The 15113-nt window shown below is 36.0% G+C and overlaps 1 protein-coding gene, 2 long non-coding RNA genes and 1 other non-coding gene across 12 annotated transcripts in view; 1 reads left to right on the top strand and 3 right to left on the bottom strand.

The window, feature by feature from the left end:
• The window catches only part of LOC127832021 (uncharacterized), a 55572-nt gene extending 45900 nt beyond the window's left edge, over window positions 1-9672 (bottom strand). Inside the window, exons 1-2 of the long non-coding RNA XR_008026625.1 lie at window positions 9338-9672; window positions 5033-5090 (exon numbers count right to left, since the gene is read on the bottom strand). This is a non-coding gene — a long non-coding RNA (uncharacterized LOC127832021). The remainder of the gene's footprint in view (window positions 1-5032; window positions 5091-9337) is intronic.
• LOC127832014 (uncharacterized) overlaps window positions 1-15113 on the top strand; it is a 167825-nt gene that overhangs the window by 87217 nt on the left and 65495 nt on the right. For 8 of the 9 annotated variants that reach the window (XR_008026619.1, XM_052357150.1, XM_052357152.1 and 5 more), the window contains 3 exons: window positions 2403-2450; window positions 2597-2733; window positions 7189-7750. Coding sequence is in view for 7 of the 9 variants with exons in the window: in XM_052357150.1 (XP_052213110.1) it covers window positions 2403-2450; window positions 2597-2733; window positions 7189-7750 (747 nt within the window). In the remaining 2 variants the exon portion in view is untranslated. Of the gene's footprint in view, window positions 1-2402; window positions 2451-2596; window positions 2734-7188; window positions 7751-14515; window positions 14663-15113 lie in introns of all 9 variants that reach the window. The other variant, XR_008026620.1, reaches the window with a different exon arrangement.
• Window positions 1624-1709, bottom strand: Trnac-aca (transfer RNA cysteine (anticodon ACA)). Its single transcript has one exon. It is a non-coding gene; the product is annotated as a tRNA-Cys (tRNA).
• Window positions 9946-11609, bottom strand: LOC127832018 (uncharacterized). The gene is made up of 2 exons (XR_008026622.1): window positions 11191-11609; window positions 9946-11044 (listed from the first exon to the last, which is right to left on the bottom strand). It is a non-coding gene; the product is annotated as an uncharacterized LOC127832018 (long non-coding RNA).

Genomic DNA, 15113 nt, shown 5'->3' with positions numbered 1-15113 from the left:
TTCTACGCTACACATACAGTCATGTATGTACATGTAGGTGGATATCTTTTCACTCGATCCGCCGCGTACGTTTGCGGCGGATTTACTCCGCGAAAGTACGCGAGGTTAATACAGACTCGGCGTCGTTGCGCGGATCGATGCCGAGTGCCGCGTCAACACACCATTCGGCCGCCGCGTACTAATAATCTGGCCGTGGCGTACTGTACTGATGGTCAACGATCAACATGTGATATGCTCTTCTACATCTCGATTGACATTTACATTGTATAACATTAAACCTAATGTTATTTATTTCAGCTGAGACGTTTGTAAAAATCTAATTGTTATCCATATAGTTTCAATCATATGTGTGTTTATATGAATAATGTTTTCACGTCATTTGTAATTCAATCGTTAAAATTAAAAAAAAATAATAATCATAAAATATATAGCAAGAGCACTGCATAACGGGTGCCAACGCTTGGCTGCGGGTGCATTTTTAAATAAATGAAAGCTTGTCAGTTTTTTTGTTTATTTTAGAGGTCACAGTGACCTAGACCTTTGACCTAGTGACCCAAAAATGGGTGTGGCATGTAGAACTCATCAAGGTGCAGCTACATATGCTACATATGAAGTTTCAATTTTGTAGGTGGAAGCACTTTGATTTTAGAGCCAATGTTCAAAACCTTAACAAAATGTCAAGGTTTTAGCACAATGTGGACAACGGACACAATGACACCCACGACGAGCTGGCAATGAAAATTCCTCAAGTTTTCTTCGAAAACAGCCGAGCTAAAAATCAAATTAAGAGGGAAGTTTGTGTCACAGAACAATTTTGGGCATTATTGAATTAATATAATAATCGAACTTTGTATCAACGCAATAAACCAAATTCAATAGGCAGTCACACCGAGATCAACATTTCATTAGCCCTCGGTTATCAAACGTCATTAAGGTAGCGCACCTCTAATGGGCACATATCCAAATATAATCTAATTAACTATTTTTTTAATCAGCATCATTTCCCTGAACTACATGCAAATTTGTAGGTAGGCTTTCCATGCTTTTTAAAAAAATATACCGTTTTTTCCAAAACCACCCAGCTTTTGTACAGTTTATTTTCACCCCTGGGGTATATAAAAGTTCCATAATTCATTCAAATTTCCAAATATGGGCATGCTGTTGGTGTGTATAGATGCAGTCGAGGTGTTTAAAATATAAACAAGATGAAATAAGTATTCTTTTACAGACATTTATTTTTTACAAATTTTTATCTATGGAAGAGCGCCATGAAATGTAAGTGATTTCAGCCAAGTAAAAATTGGGTCGGTTAAAAACAAAGTGTCATAAAATTCAAAATAGTATCATTTAAGTAATATTTTAAACATAGTTTTTATAAAAACACCATAAACAGCAAAAATACCAAGAAAAAGACAGATTTACCGTTTACTTTTTAAAATAAAAATGCAACATGCATCATTCGTATTTTCAGTAGTAAATCACCCAATTTAGCCATATCGTTGTTTTAATTTTAAAAATTGAAGGATGTGCATAAAAATTTCAACATATTAAACAAAAACCATATCATATATGCTACATTAAATCAAATTACGTTAGAAAAGAAATAAAACGTGTTGCAAAAAGTATGCGATGTCGGCAGGATTCGAACCTGCGCGGGAAGATCCCAAAAGATTTGTAGTCCATCGCCTTAACCACTAGGCCACGACAATTTCACATTTGTGCAAGCTTAAATTAGATATGTATAAGTAAACAGGTAAAAAGGCTTGCCAACCTTTGAAGAAATCGCGAAATCGTATTTTTTCAGATGATATTTGGATCAAAGTCAATATTTATTGTGAAAATAATGTATTCTAAAGGAATTACGTAAACATATAACAAAATTCGAACTTTGAAAAACTAAAATGCATCTCTCGGAAATAACCGATCATTGAAGATCGGCAATGATCGTAAAATAAATCGCGGGAAATCATAAGAGGTGCGCTACCTTAAGTGCCGGATACGAATATTTGCTCACCATGTGTGTAAAAATTCGGTCCATTCCGTGTGTATTCGTTATGTGTCTGTTGCATTCGTCATAGACACGTGGCTTACACACAGCCAATCAGAATTGCACACAAAACAATCAAAGGTTTCATAATGTATATTCTGTTAGTAAATAGGCAGTTTCATGCCAGCAGCAAAACATAGAGGCGCATGATTTCTTGCTGTCGCAGGTGGAACCCATTGCGGGTCTTCGCGTTTTATCTTGAATTTTACAAACATTTGAAAACGTTGTGTTGTGTAATAAGCAAAAATAAAACGTAAAGAAATCTGAATTAGACTCTGTCTACTTTAACATGTATTATGTTTCTCCAAGAACTATGTTACAAAATGCAATAGCATTTTTCTTATATTAATTTCAGACAATCCAATACCTGATGAGCCATTAAAGCAAATGAAGTGCAAAAATGGTAATGCAGAAATGGATTGCTATTAGATATCTTCTTTCTAAACTTTTACATCAATATTTTAAAGAGAACTGTATTTACTTATTTCATACTTATTTCATATTTGTCATGTATATCAAAAGATAAAATCTGTCATTATATTTATCTAGATCTAAGAATACTTCTTGTTGGACATACTGGCCATGGCAAAAGTGCGACTGGAAACACACTTCTTGGAATCAAAAGGGATGAAGGATTTAAAGATGAATTAAGCCCTGAATCTGTAACAGAAAAATGTATCAGGATGGTATGTTGTAATAAATAACAGGCTGACCACTACAGCCCTATATCCTTCACCTGTGTGGTGTGGCAAGTTTGAAATCTAGTGCTATACATATAATTTGAACCATTTGTAGAGGACCGCAATCTGATGTTACATACCATAAAGTCAATTTAACCCAATTCACCTGCTCTAACCACAGACAGGGCATATTTTGTACCCCAAGGGCATGATCTAACAAGAGGGCCAGGCCACGATGGATCTAGTTTGCTCACCTTTTTTTTTACAAGACCTTGTTGATTGCTTAGTTGAAAATTCAGTACTCTAGAGCATTGGTTCTCTTCTGTTTACTTTTGAAGTGTGAGCATATGATAAATTCTGATTTAGTACTGTCCATTTGCGTGGGTGTTTTCCAATGCAAACATTTGCAAGTAATGCATGTGTTTATAAGGTTTTTGTAAGATTTGGACCTCTTTACCAAGATTTTGACCCCACATGACCCAATGTCAAACTTTGCTTAGATATCATCAAGAAAAATATCCTGGTCAAGGACCCAATGACCTGGATTTTGTCCCCACATTACCAAACATCAAATTTGACCTAGATATTGCCCAGACAAACATCCTTACAAAAATAAATATTATGACGAAGATTCATAAAATCTGAAACAAAATTGTGACCTCTAGAGTGTTTACAAGGATTTGTATAATATAATGAACATTTTGACAATCTAATAATGGCAATAATTCTGGCATTTACTATGCGATTTCGCTCATTATCAAACTTGACTGAGATCTTGTGGCCATAGAGCTTCTCAGCAACTTTGTTAAAGAATGAAGAAATTAGAATGCTAGAGTGTTTACAAACCAAATGTGGACGGACGGACAGACGACGGACAAAGACCGATCCTAAAACCTCACCTGAGCAATCAGGTGAGCTGAAAAGTGTGTTTTTTTCACCGGTTAGAGCCATTTTCCAACTTGTCTGAGATATCACTAAAACCACTTGACTAAGTTTCACGATGATTAGGCGAACAAGGTGACTTCTAGAGTGTCCACATTAGGTTTCTCTATAGTCATCTAAGGAAAACTGCCCCAACCCCCTGGCGGCCATGTTTTTTAGACCGATCGGGACCATTTTTGAACTCATCTTAGACATAAATAAAACCAATTTTTTCACCAAGTTTCATGATGATTGGGTAAAAAAATGTGATTTCTAGAGTGTTCAAAAGCTTTTTTTACTATATAAATATAAGGAAAAGGCGCCAACCACCCTGGCAGCCATGTTTTTCAACAGACCTGAACCAGTTTCGAACTCAACTCTCATATCTAAAAAACAAATTTTCTGACCAAATCTCATGAAAATTAGACCAAAAATGTGACTTCTAGAGTGTTCACATGTTTTCACTACATACATAAAGAGAAAACTGCCCCGCCCACTGGCGGCCATTTTCGAACTCGTCCGAGATATCAATAAAACCAATGTTTTGACCAAGTTTAATGATGATTGGGCAAACACTGTGACTTCTAAAGTATTCACAAGGTTTCTCTATAGCCAAATAAGGAAAACTGCCCCACCCACTGGCGGCCATGTTTTTCAACGGACCGGAACCACTTTTGAACTCAACCAACATATCATTAAGATAAACATTTTGACAAAGTAACATGAAGATTGGGCATGAAATGTGACTTCTACAGTGTTTACAAGAATTTTCTTCTATTTTTTACCAAGTAGCCTAGTTTTTGACCCAGAATGACCCAGTTTCAAACTCGATCGAGGTATCATTGAGAAAAATCTTCTGACCAAGTTTCATGAAGATCGGACAAGAAATTCCTCTAGAGTGTTTACAAGGTTTTTCTTTTGCCAAATAAGGAAAACTGCCCGGCCCGCTGGCCGCCATGTTTTTCAGCGGACCGGAACCACTTTTGAACTCGAACAACATATCATTGAGACAAACATTTTGACAAAGTTACATGAAGATTGGGCATGAAATGTGAGTTGTCCTGGGGGTGTTTACAAAGTTTTTCTCTTTTGTTGACCTAGTGACCTAGTTTTTGACCCAGCATGATTCAGTTTCAAACTCGAAGGAGGTATCATTAGTACAAATCTTCCGACCAAGTTTCATGAAGATCCGACAAAAAATGTGGCCTCTAGAGTGTTTACTGCTTCGGGTCACTGTGACCTTGAACTTTGACCTAGTGACCTGAAAATCAATAGGGGTCATCTGCCGGTCATGACCAATGTCCCTATGAACTTTCCTGATACCAGGCCTAAGTGTTCTTGATTATCATCTGGAAACCATTTTACTGCTTCAGGTCACTGTGACCTTTGACCTAGTGACCTGAAAATCATTTGGGGTCATCTGCCAGTCATGATCAATGTACCTTTAAACTTTCCTGATCCCAGGCCTAAGCGTTCTTAAGTTATCATCTGGAAACCATTTGGTGGACGGAACCACAGACGGACTGACCGACATGTGCAAAACAATATACCCCTTCTTCTTCAAAGGGAAGCATAATAAACCATACATAGCGAGCCGCATTTGGTTTGATTGCTTCATTATTGCATCATCACAAGCGCTAAACAAGAGCACCGCCTTGCGGGTGCAGACCGCTCATCTATTTTCTTTTTAAATGTGAAGGGACTCTCATTTTTAATCACAAAGGAGGGAGGGGCGGAGTGAAGAGGGGTGTATAGTGTGGGGGTGTGGAATTTATTACATTATCTTCCAAAAATGAGAAAAAAAACGCAAAAAAAAATAAAAATCGGGGGTGGGGTAGGGGGGGAGTGGGGGGGGGGGGATTGTTGGGTGCGATGGTTGGACAGTATTTCAAACATAAAATAATAAAAATAAATATTTGTGTTTTTTAACCGTTTAAAAAAAACATTGGGGGGGTGGGGTGGGGTGGGTAAAGTGTGAGGGTGTGGTGGTAATTTGTGAGATGATCTTAAAAAAAAAATTAAAAAAAATTAGGGGGGGGGATTTGGTTGGAGGGAGGGGGGGGGGGGGGCACAGGGGATGGTTTGGGTGGAGTCTATTGTGGTATGTCAGGTAAGAGTAGTTTTGTCAAAGTATCAATCAAATCTAATCATAAATAAAGAAGTTATGGCAATTTTAGCAAAATTTAATAATTTGACCTTGAGAGTCAAGGTCATTCAAAGGTCAAGGTAAAATTCAACTTGCCAGGTAGAGTAACCTCATGATAGCATGAAAGTATTTGAAATTTGAAAGCAATAGCCTTGATACTTAAGAAGTAAAGTGGATCGAAACACAAAATTTAACCATATATTCAAAGTTACTAAGTCAAAAAAGGGCCATAATCCCGTAAAAATGACAACCAGAGTTATGCAACTTGTCCTTTTACTGTACCCTTATGATAGTTTGCGAGTGTTCCAAGTATGAAAGCAATATCTATGATACTTTAGGGGTAAAGTGGACCAAAACACAAAACTTAACCAAATTTTCAATTTTCTAAGTATAAAAAGGGCAAATAATTCTGTAAAAATGCCAGTCAGAGTTACATTACTTTGCCTGCACAGTCCCCTTATGATAGTTAATAAGTGTTGCAAGTATGAAAGCAATAGCTTTGATACTGTAGGAATAAAGTGGACCTAAACACAAAACTTAACCAAATTTTTAATTTTCTAAGTTGAAAAAGGGCACATAATTCTGTCAAAATGCACGCCAGAGTTATCTAACTTTGCCTGCCCAGTCCCCTCATGATAGTAAGTAAGTGTACCAAGTTTGAATGCCATAGCATTGATACTTTCTGAGAAAAGTGGACCTAAACGCATAACTTAACCAAAATTTTCAATTTTCTAAGTATAAAAAGGGCTCATAATTCTGTCAAAATGCACGCCAGAGTTATCTAACTTTGCCTGTCCAGTCCCCTCATGATAGTTAGTAAGTGTACCAAGTTTGAATGCAATAGCATTGATACTTTCTGAGAAAAGTGGACCTAAACGCAAAACTTAACCGGACGCCAACGCCAACGCAGACGCCGACGCCAAGGTGATGACAATAGCTCATAATTTTTTTTTCAAAAAATAGATGAGCTAAAAAGGAATGGTAAAACTCAGCTATTAGAATAGTACTTCTTGACTTATCTGCCCACATCTCATTTGGGACAGAGAGTTGTAAGACGTTTTAGAATCAAGAGTGTTTTCACAGCATACTGTATGGCTTTAAATCTACCAAAGTATTGTTTGTAACAAAACATTACATTTAGTCTGATGTGTTGCCTGCAAGGTATTTTGATTCAGTATAGCATTTCTTTACCTTCCTTTTATTGTCTATATAATCAATTCCCTACAACTTTTGAGCTGACGAAAACTTACAGATTGTCAACACAAACTAAGTGGTCCAGCCCCATGCACAGCTAAAAAGAACACTAAATAATTCATTATATTGCATTGTCTGTAAATAGTTTCATTTGCATGTTAAAGGAGATTGATTAAAAAAAAGTTACCATTGTTTTGCAGACAAAAAAACGATTTGGCAGAACATTAGAAGTTGTTGACACTCCTGGACTTTATGACACTTGCCAAAATGACCAACATGTATATGAAGAATTAATCAACAGTATTGCATTGACATTGCCTGGCTTCAATGCTGTCTGCTTAGTACAGAGACCAGATCGGTTTTCTCCTGAATTGGTCAACACTGTGGACCATTTCTTCAAATTTTTTGGAAAAGGCATTAATGATTATGCATTTGTCATCTTGACTCACATAGATTCAGAAGAAAAAATGAAAAAATACACAAAAACTGGTGAGAAAAATACTGAAAAACAGGGACTTAAGTCATTTATAGAGCTTAGAAATCGTTGTAAAGACAAACTGCTGTTCATTGAGAACAATGAATATTTTCCTAAAGATAAAAAAGAAGAAATGGTTTGGAATATTTTGACGGCAGTGGATGAAGCCAACGCAAAAGCATCAAAACCATACTTCCAAAACCAACTTACAAAGGAGATACAACAAAGGGCTAAAGACTTTTATATCAATCATGTCCTTGGTTCCGGTTCTGAGCGGGCAAAAGAAGGTAACTATTTTTATTAAGTCCTTTTTTCCATTCAAATGATATTAAACTTTAAAAGCATATTTAATACAGGGCCATAATTTAATCATATCACTCACCTGATTAACTAAATCAATCTTATGCACGTCTTTTTATGCCTGTACATTATATTGTTATTTGACAAGTTATTTAGCACAACCCTTGTAAGCTTTGAAAACATAAATAAAGAGTAAAACAAATTCTAACTAGAAGCTACTCAGATAAATCCATTTCTATAAACATAACAGAAAAACTCCAATCAATATTTGTTAGGTATGATTGCACAAAATCACAATTAAATTCATTTATTTTAATTTTGACCTTGAATTGTGACCCTGAACTTTTTCCTAAGGACTTAGTTTTTGAGAGCATCACACAATGTTTGTTGGCTTGAAATTACTGTGATTATGGTCAAGGTATTATCAAATTTATTATTGCTGGAAAAAGTTATTCTCAGACCACAATTTTAGGGGTTGGTATTAGATCTATATATTTGATAAATGTATCAATTTATTTGAACTATGGAAAACATGGTTAAAAAATTATAATTTAGCTGATTGTTGATAAAAATTAGACCTTGCATTTGTAAAACAATATTTTAACTAAAGTGCCTATAATGAATTTTTTCCAAAGATCGGGCACATTTTAAGAATGTGCGAGAAAATTTGTGCTCTCAATGTACATGAGTATTTTTAAAGATTGAAACAATCTCGACATCACCGAAAATTGTTAGAGCCAATTTACAATTGTTGGTCAATTACATGTATCTCTTTACGCCACTTAAAGGCAGAGCATCATTGTGTTGGACAGTCAATATTGGCCAATGAGAGCGCACCCTTTGAATGAGCGACAGCATTCTTAGGAAGTCAATACCTGCAGTGAAATTATGCAGACGAGGCAAGGCGTAATTGCATGGTTCCGTAGTTGACGAAAAAAATATTCTCCAATTGTTGAAAACCCCCAAATCTGATCTAAACAAGGGCTGTTAGTAAAACATGCATGCCCCCCCCCCCCATATGGGCTGTCAGTTGTAGTGGCAGCCATTGTGTGAATCCGTTTTTTGTCACTGTGACCTTGACCTTTGACCTAGTGACCTGAAAATCAATAGAGGTCATCTGCCAGTCATTATCAATGTACCTATGAAGTTTCATGATCCTAGGCGTAAGCATTCTTGAGTTATTATCCGGAAACCATTTTACTGTTTTGAGTCACTGTGACCTTGACCTTTGACCTAGTGACCTGAAAATCAATAGCGGTCATCTGCCAGTCATGATCAATGTACCTATGAAGTTTCATGATCCTAAGCGTAAGCATTCTTGAGTAATCATCGGGAAACCATTTTACTGTTTCAAGTTACTGTGACCTTGACCTTTGACCTAGTGACCTGAAAATCAATAGGGGTCATTTGCCAGTCATGATCAATGTACCTATGAAGTTTCATGATCCTAGGAGTAAGCATTCTTGAGTTATCATCTGGAAACCATTTTACTATTTCGAGTCACTGTGACCTTGACCTTTGACCTAGTAACCTGAAAATCAATAGCGGTCATCTGCCAATCATGATCAATGTACCTATGAAGTTTCATGATCCTAGGCCTAAGCATTCTTGAGTTATCATCCGGAAACCATTTTACTATTTTGAGTCACTGTGACCTTGACCTTTGACCTAGTGACCTGAAAATCAATAGGGGTCATCTGCCAGTCATGATCAATGTACCTATGAAGTTTCATGATCTTAGGCCTTAGCGTTCTTGAGTTATCATCCGGAAACCATCTGGTGGAAGGACTGACCGACCGACGGACCGACATGTGCAAAACAATATACCCCCTCTTCTACGAAGGGGGGCATAAAAAAAGCGCTATACATGTAGTATAAAGCTTAAGTTTATACGATCATTTTTATACTATCGATTTTCATCTGGTAATAGGATAAAACAAGAGTTCCGCGGTCGGAGATGACCGCATTGAAGCCGGATTTTTGATTTAAATGACAGGAAAGTACCTTTCGTGTTTTTGTCAATGCAATACTTAAATTACTGAAATATTGTTCAAAGGTCAAAATGAAATGTAAGTACTTTTCAAGGCATGAGCAAACCTTGTGTTATGTTTTGAATGCATGCATATACATGAACAACAATAACATTTAAGGTCACAAATATGAACTTGAATTGACAATTAGGAAAGTTTGATCTCAATTTTTTTATTAGCAAATTAGTAACATATTGTTTGAAGTTTCCATCAATTTCATTATCAAATGTAAGAAAATAAACTTACCAAAGTTACAACAATTTTAACATTTTAACATTTAAGTTCACAGTGACCTTGACCTTCAAATGAATGACATTGAAATGAATGACCTTGAAATGACCAGTGGTCATCTAAGTGTGCTTGCAAACCTTTACGTCAAGTTTGAGATTCTAGGTCCAAGCATACCAAAGTTATAACAATTTTAACATTTTAACATTGAAGGTCACAGTGACCTTGACCTTCAAATGAATGACATTGAAATGAGCAGTGGTGATCTTCTAGTACTGGCCAACCTTTATGTCAAGTTTGAAGACTCTAGGTACAAGCATACCAAAGTTATAACATGGAATAAGAACTTTAACATTTTTACCTACCAAAGTTATAAGAACTTTAACATTTTTACATTCAAGGTCACAGTGACCTTGACCTTAGAATGAATGACCTTGAAATGACCAGTGGTCATCTAAGTGTGCTTGCAAACCTTCATGTCAAGTTTGAAGACTCTATGTCCAAGCATACCAAAGTTATAACAATTTTAACATTTTAACATTTAAGGTCACAGTGACCTTGACCTTCAAATGAATGACATTGAAATGACCAGTGGTCATCTTCTAGTACTGGCCAATCTTTATTTCAAGTTTCAAGACTCTAGGTACAAGCATACCAAAGTTATAACATGAAATAAGAAATTTAACATTTTTACATTCAAGGTCACAGTGACCTTGACCTTCAAATGAATGACCTTGAAATGTCCAGTGGTTACTTACTAGTTCTGGCCAACCTTCATGTCAAGTTTCAAGACTCTAGGTCCAAGCATACCAAAGTTATAACAACTTTAACATTTTTACATTCAAGGTCACAGTGACCTTGACCTTCAAATGAATGACCTTGAAATGTCCAGTGGTTACTTACTAGTTCTGGCCAACCTTCATGTCAAGTTTCAAGACTCTAGGTCCAAGCATACCAAAGTTATAACAACTTTAACATTTTTATATTGAAGGTCACAGTGACCTTGACCTTCAAATGAATGACCTTGAAATGACCAGTGGTTACTAACTAGTTATGGCCAACCTTCATGTCAAGTTTCAAGACTCTAGGTCCAAGCATACCAAATTTATAACAACTTTAACATTTTTTATATTGAAGGTCACAGTGACCTTGACCTTCAAATGAATGACCTTGAAATGACCAGTGGTCATCTGTTAATCCTGGCCAACCTTCATGTCAAGTTTGAAGACTCTAGGTCCAAGCATACCAAAGTTATACCATGAAATAAGAACTTTAACATTTTTACATTCAAGGTCACAGTGACCTTGACCTTCAAATGAATGACCTTGAAATGACCAGTGGTTACTAACTAGTTATGGCCAACCTTCATGTCAAGTTTCAAGACTCTAGGTCCAAGCATACCAAAGTTATAACAACTTTAACATTTTTTATATTGAAGGTCACAGTGACCTTGACCTTCAAATGAATGACCTTGAAATGACCAGTGGTCATCTGTTAATCCTGGCCAACCTTCATGTCAAGTTTGAAGACTCTAGGTCCAAGCATACCAAAGTTATACCATGAAATAAGAACTTTAACATTTTCGAGCACGCCGCCAGCCCGCCCGCCCGCCCGACAACATCAATCTATAAGCCGAGATTTTTTCGAAAAAAATCCGGCTAAAAAATGGTATTTGATAATTGCATGTCCCCCTGTTTCTCAGAAATCGCCCCTATTTTTAAAGTGAGAAGGGAAACTACTATTGGATTTCTAGAATAGACATTGGGATACAGCCTTAGTTTATTGCTCTTTTTTAACTTTACCCTTGAATTTTAATCTTTACCATCAACTTCTATCCAAGTATTCCCAAATTTTGTACGTGCAAGTCTATAATTTAACCATTGACATTGAATTAAGCCTGTTGGTTTTATTCAAGATGCTGTCGATTCATTTTGCTATTCTAAGGTTTTTCAAAATCAATCCATTATTTATAAACACTTTTTGCAGTACAAAGGTATTATTCGAACAAAAAATGTTTATTACTTAATTACTTCCAAAATTTGACATTTGCATTACGTTGTAACAAATTTAACCAAAAACCTCCAGACCTGAATCTTGGGTGGTTAACATGTCTTCTCATGATGCTGATGACTTTTGCCAAGTTATTTGAAAATTATCAATCCTGGACCATGTAATTTTCAAGACAAATATTTTTCTGCAGCTTGCCCTACTGCCAACCTGTGTTCCCTTAAAGGACCTGGCTTTTTTATTATACTAATGACAAATGCTGTTTCCCATTTAGATAAATATTTACAATACAAATTATTAACAATGCTGTTCTCAAGATAGCTACACTGTAACTCCAATATAGTGCGGTCCGTTATAACGCTGTGTCCAATATAACGCGGGGGGTCCTTGGATCGCGTTTTTTCTCCAACCTTCCATTTCTGATTCAAATCCATGTTATGCAACTTCATGTATTTTCAAAAATTCAAAGAAACCGGCGAACAGCTTGATTGCTTTATCCGTCCGTTTAACTGATTTTAATCGATTAGAGGTTAAACGACACTCGAAAGCTAATTGGTGTTAATCTGTTGTGTAATGTCAATAAAGGTGTGAAAACTCGCGAGTTGGTGTTTATTACATGTATGCCCTATCAGAGCGGTTCGATGCGCTAATTTCAATAAGGCAAGTGCAAGCGGAATACTGTGAAACCATTTATTTTCGTCGGCACAAAATTTTGCCCTTTTCATAAAAATGACTATTTCGTCCGCTCTTAAATTCGTCCATTTCTGGTTTTGAAAAAAAAACAACGTCCGATTTGTTTGTAATACATGTACAAAAAATGTTTTTGTTATAAAAAAAACAAAGGTACGGGTTTTTATGTATATGTACAAAAATAGTAGATGCAGTTTAAACCAAACAACCAAACACAAATCAAAATGTTCTTTATTGATTTGTAACAAAGCGCAGAATATATTTTAGCCAGGTGTTGATCACACATCGTCATATTTTAATTGCGTTTAATAGTATTGTCTTTAATCCAGATTCGCCGCGTGTAGGCTGTATAATCTGCAACACCCCTGAAAAACACAATACACACAATGGGTAATAAAGTTGTTAACAATTAGCGCTAATCAACACTATTATACCTAAACGAAGTCGACGCATTCGATACAGCCTTATTGCATTCGCGTTTTACAGGAAATGTCAGTTGTCAGTACACTGTATAATGAACACCCCTTTGTGTCAAAACCGGATTTAACTTGAGTGTGAATAGTCGACTGTTTCATGTTCTTTGTATCAATACCATCGTTGTATCTGTATTATAAGTATACCAGTCAACAAACAAGGTGCGCGCTTCCGCATATGGGTATTCGGACGTTCAAAAAATTGACCTACGGTTTAGCGTTCATGCCGTCGAACGCATTAAGCAATATAACTTGTTTTTTTTTCACTATTTCTTTATTTGCAAAAAATACTAGTGGCTTATAACTTACCTTGCAATCTTTTTTTCTCGCATTTTGCAAGTGTGCGAGTGTTAATTTCGAGCCCTGTGTATATGCGTGGATTACGCTGGATTTAAATGCCTCATGCCTACGGTAATTCAGTCTTATTTGCTTCAAATATGGGACATGATTGTTCGTTAGGATCTTGAATTCGTCCATCGGTCGGACGAATAATAATGGTTTCACAGTAATTATCAAATTAAAGTTATTTAAAACGATTACCTGTTTATGTTTTGTATTTATCGTGTATTGTGTTTCATTGTATAAACTATGGCTGTGTAAGTGTGTTATCGTTTATTATATGCTACACATGCTTGATAAATAAAAATATCTTTGTGTGTGTTTAATGTTTCAGTACGTATACGAAAAATAAATTTAAAAATCCTGACAATTTATTTACATGCTAACGCAGTGTAATAGTTAACAGAGATGCACTTAAATTTTTGCCCGTTATCAGAAAGTCCACGGAAAGCACGTTTTTTACATGCTGCGTATGACGCAATAAAACATTTCTTTGTACATGTATCGTATTGCATTCAATCTAAATTTAAATTCGCTCGTCTAATGAAAGCTGTGTCCCATAATGCACTGTACTAATTTTTCTGAAAAATGGCGTGGGCATATGAATTTGTTTACGAAGTTCGTAAACATATTTCTTGTCATAAATGTTAAACATTTTTTTTTCTTAAGTGATGTAATTATATTGGATTATCGGATAAATGTGCACATTAGAAAAGCGGTTGTTATACTGTTTACATGCATGTATTTGCGGATGACAACACAGCATGACGATACACAGGACCTATATTATAGGCTATACTTTACCTGTTTTATAGCCCCTTAAATAAATAAGCTCAAAACTAATAACGCTGTCCGTTTATAACGCTGTTGCGTGGCTTGGACCCCGTCATCCGCGTTATATTGGAGTTACAGTGTATATCCACTGCCAGGATTTATTTACCTTGACATGTTGACCTTGATTTTATCTCCTGCATATCCCCCAAAGAGCCCCTCACGAGAGATGACGCAGCCACCGCAGCAAGGAATAGCAGAACGAGGCTTATCAGCAGCTTGGAAAGCAGCAAAAATCAATAAGAAATTAAATCTGATTAATCTTAAGCGTACAGGATATCTAGTGCAAGGAAATTAACTGGTAATTATTATAATATTCTTACTTGTATGTTTAATGACATCTTTTTCAGATCATGTTAGTAGTTATCCATGTCTTCCGCAAAATAGCGTAAGACATGTAAAAGTCCATTCCGGACACTGGTCATTGTTGGGAACAATGCCAGATTTCAATGTAAGTAATCCGTTATTCCTTGATTATATTATTGAAAAAATCACACGTGTTAAATTTCTTTCCATATGGTCATGTCGTTCTCAGTATACTGAGTTTCTCATTCACAGAAAATCTGTGCTCGCCAAAGGCAATAAAAACGACTGACCTAACCAACAATGGCGTCGCCATTATTTATTGTTCGTGATAACGCAAAATGCAAATCACAACATTGTTCAATTTCAACGTCTTAACTGAATATGCAATATAAGTGCCAACAGTAATTTCTTTACATTCAGTTTCATATCGTACATTTGCCAAAATC

The sequence above is a fragment of the Dreissena polymorpha genome, chromosome 5, assembly GCF_020536995.1.
Source record: "Dreissena polymorpha isolate Duluth1 chromosome 5, UMN_Dpol_1.0, whole genome shotgun sequence".
In the NCBI taxonomy this organism is placed as follows: Eukaryota; Metazoa; Mollusca; class Bivalvia; order Myida; family Dreissenidae; genus Dreissena; species Dreissena polymorpha.
This window is presented reverse-complemented; position numbering and strand designations above follow the sequence as displayed.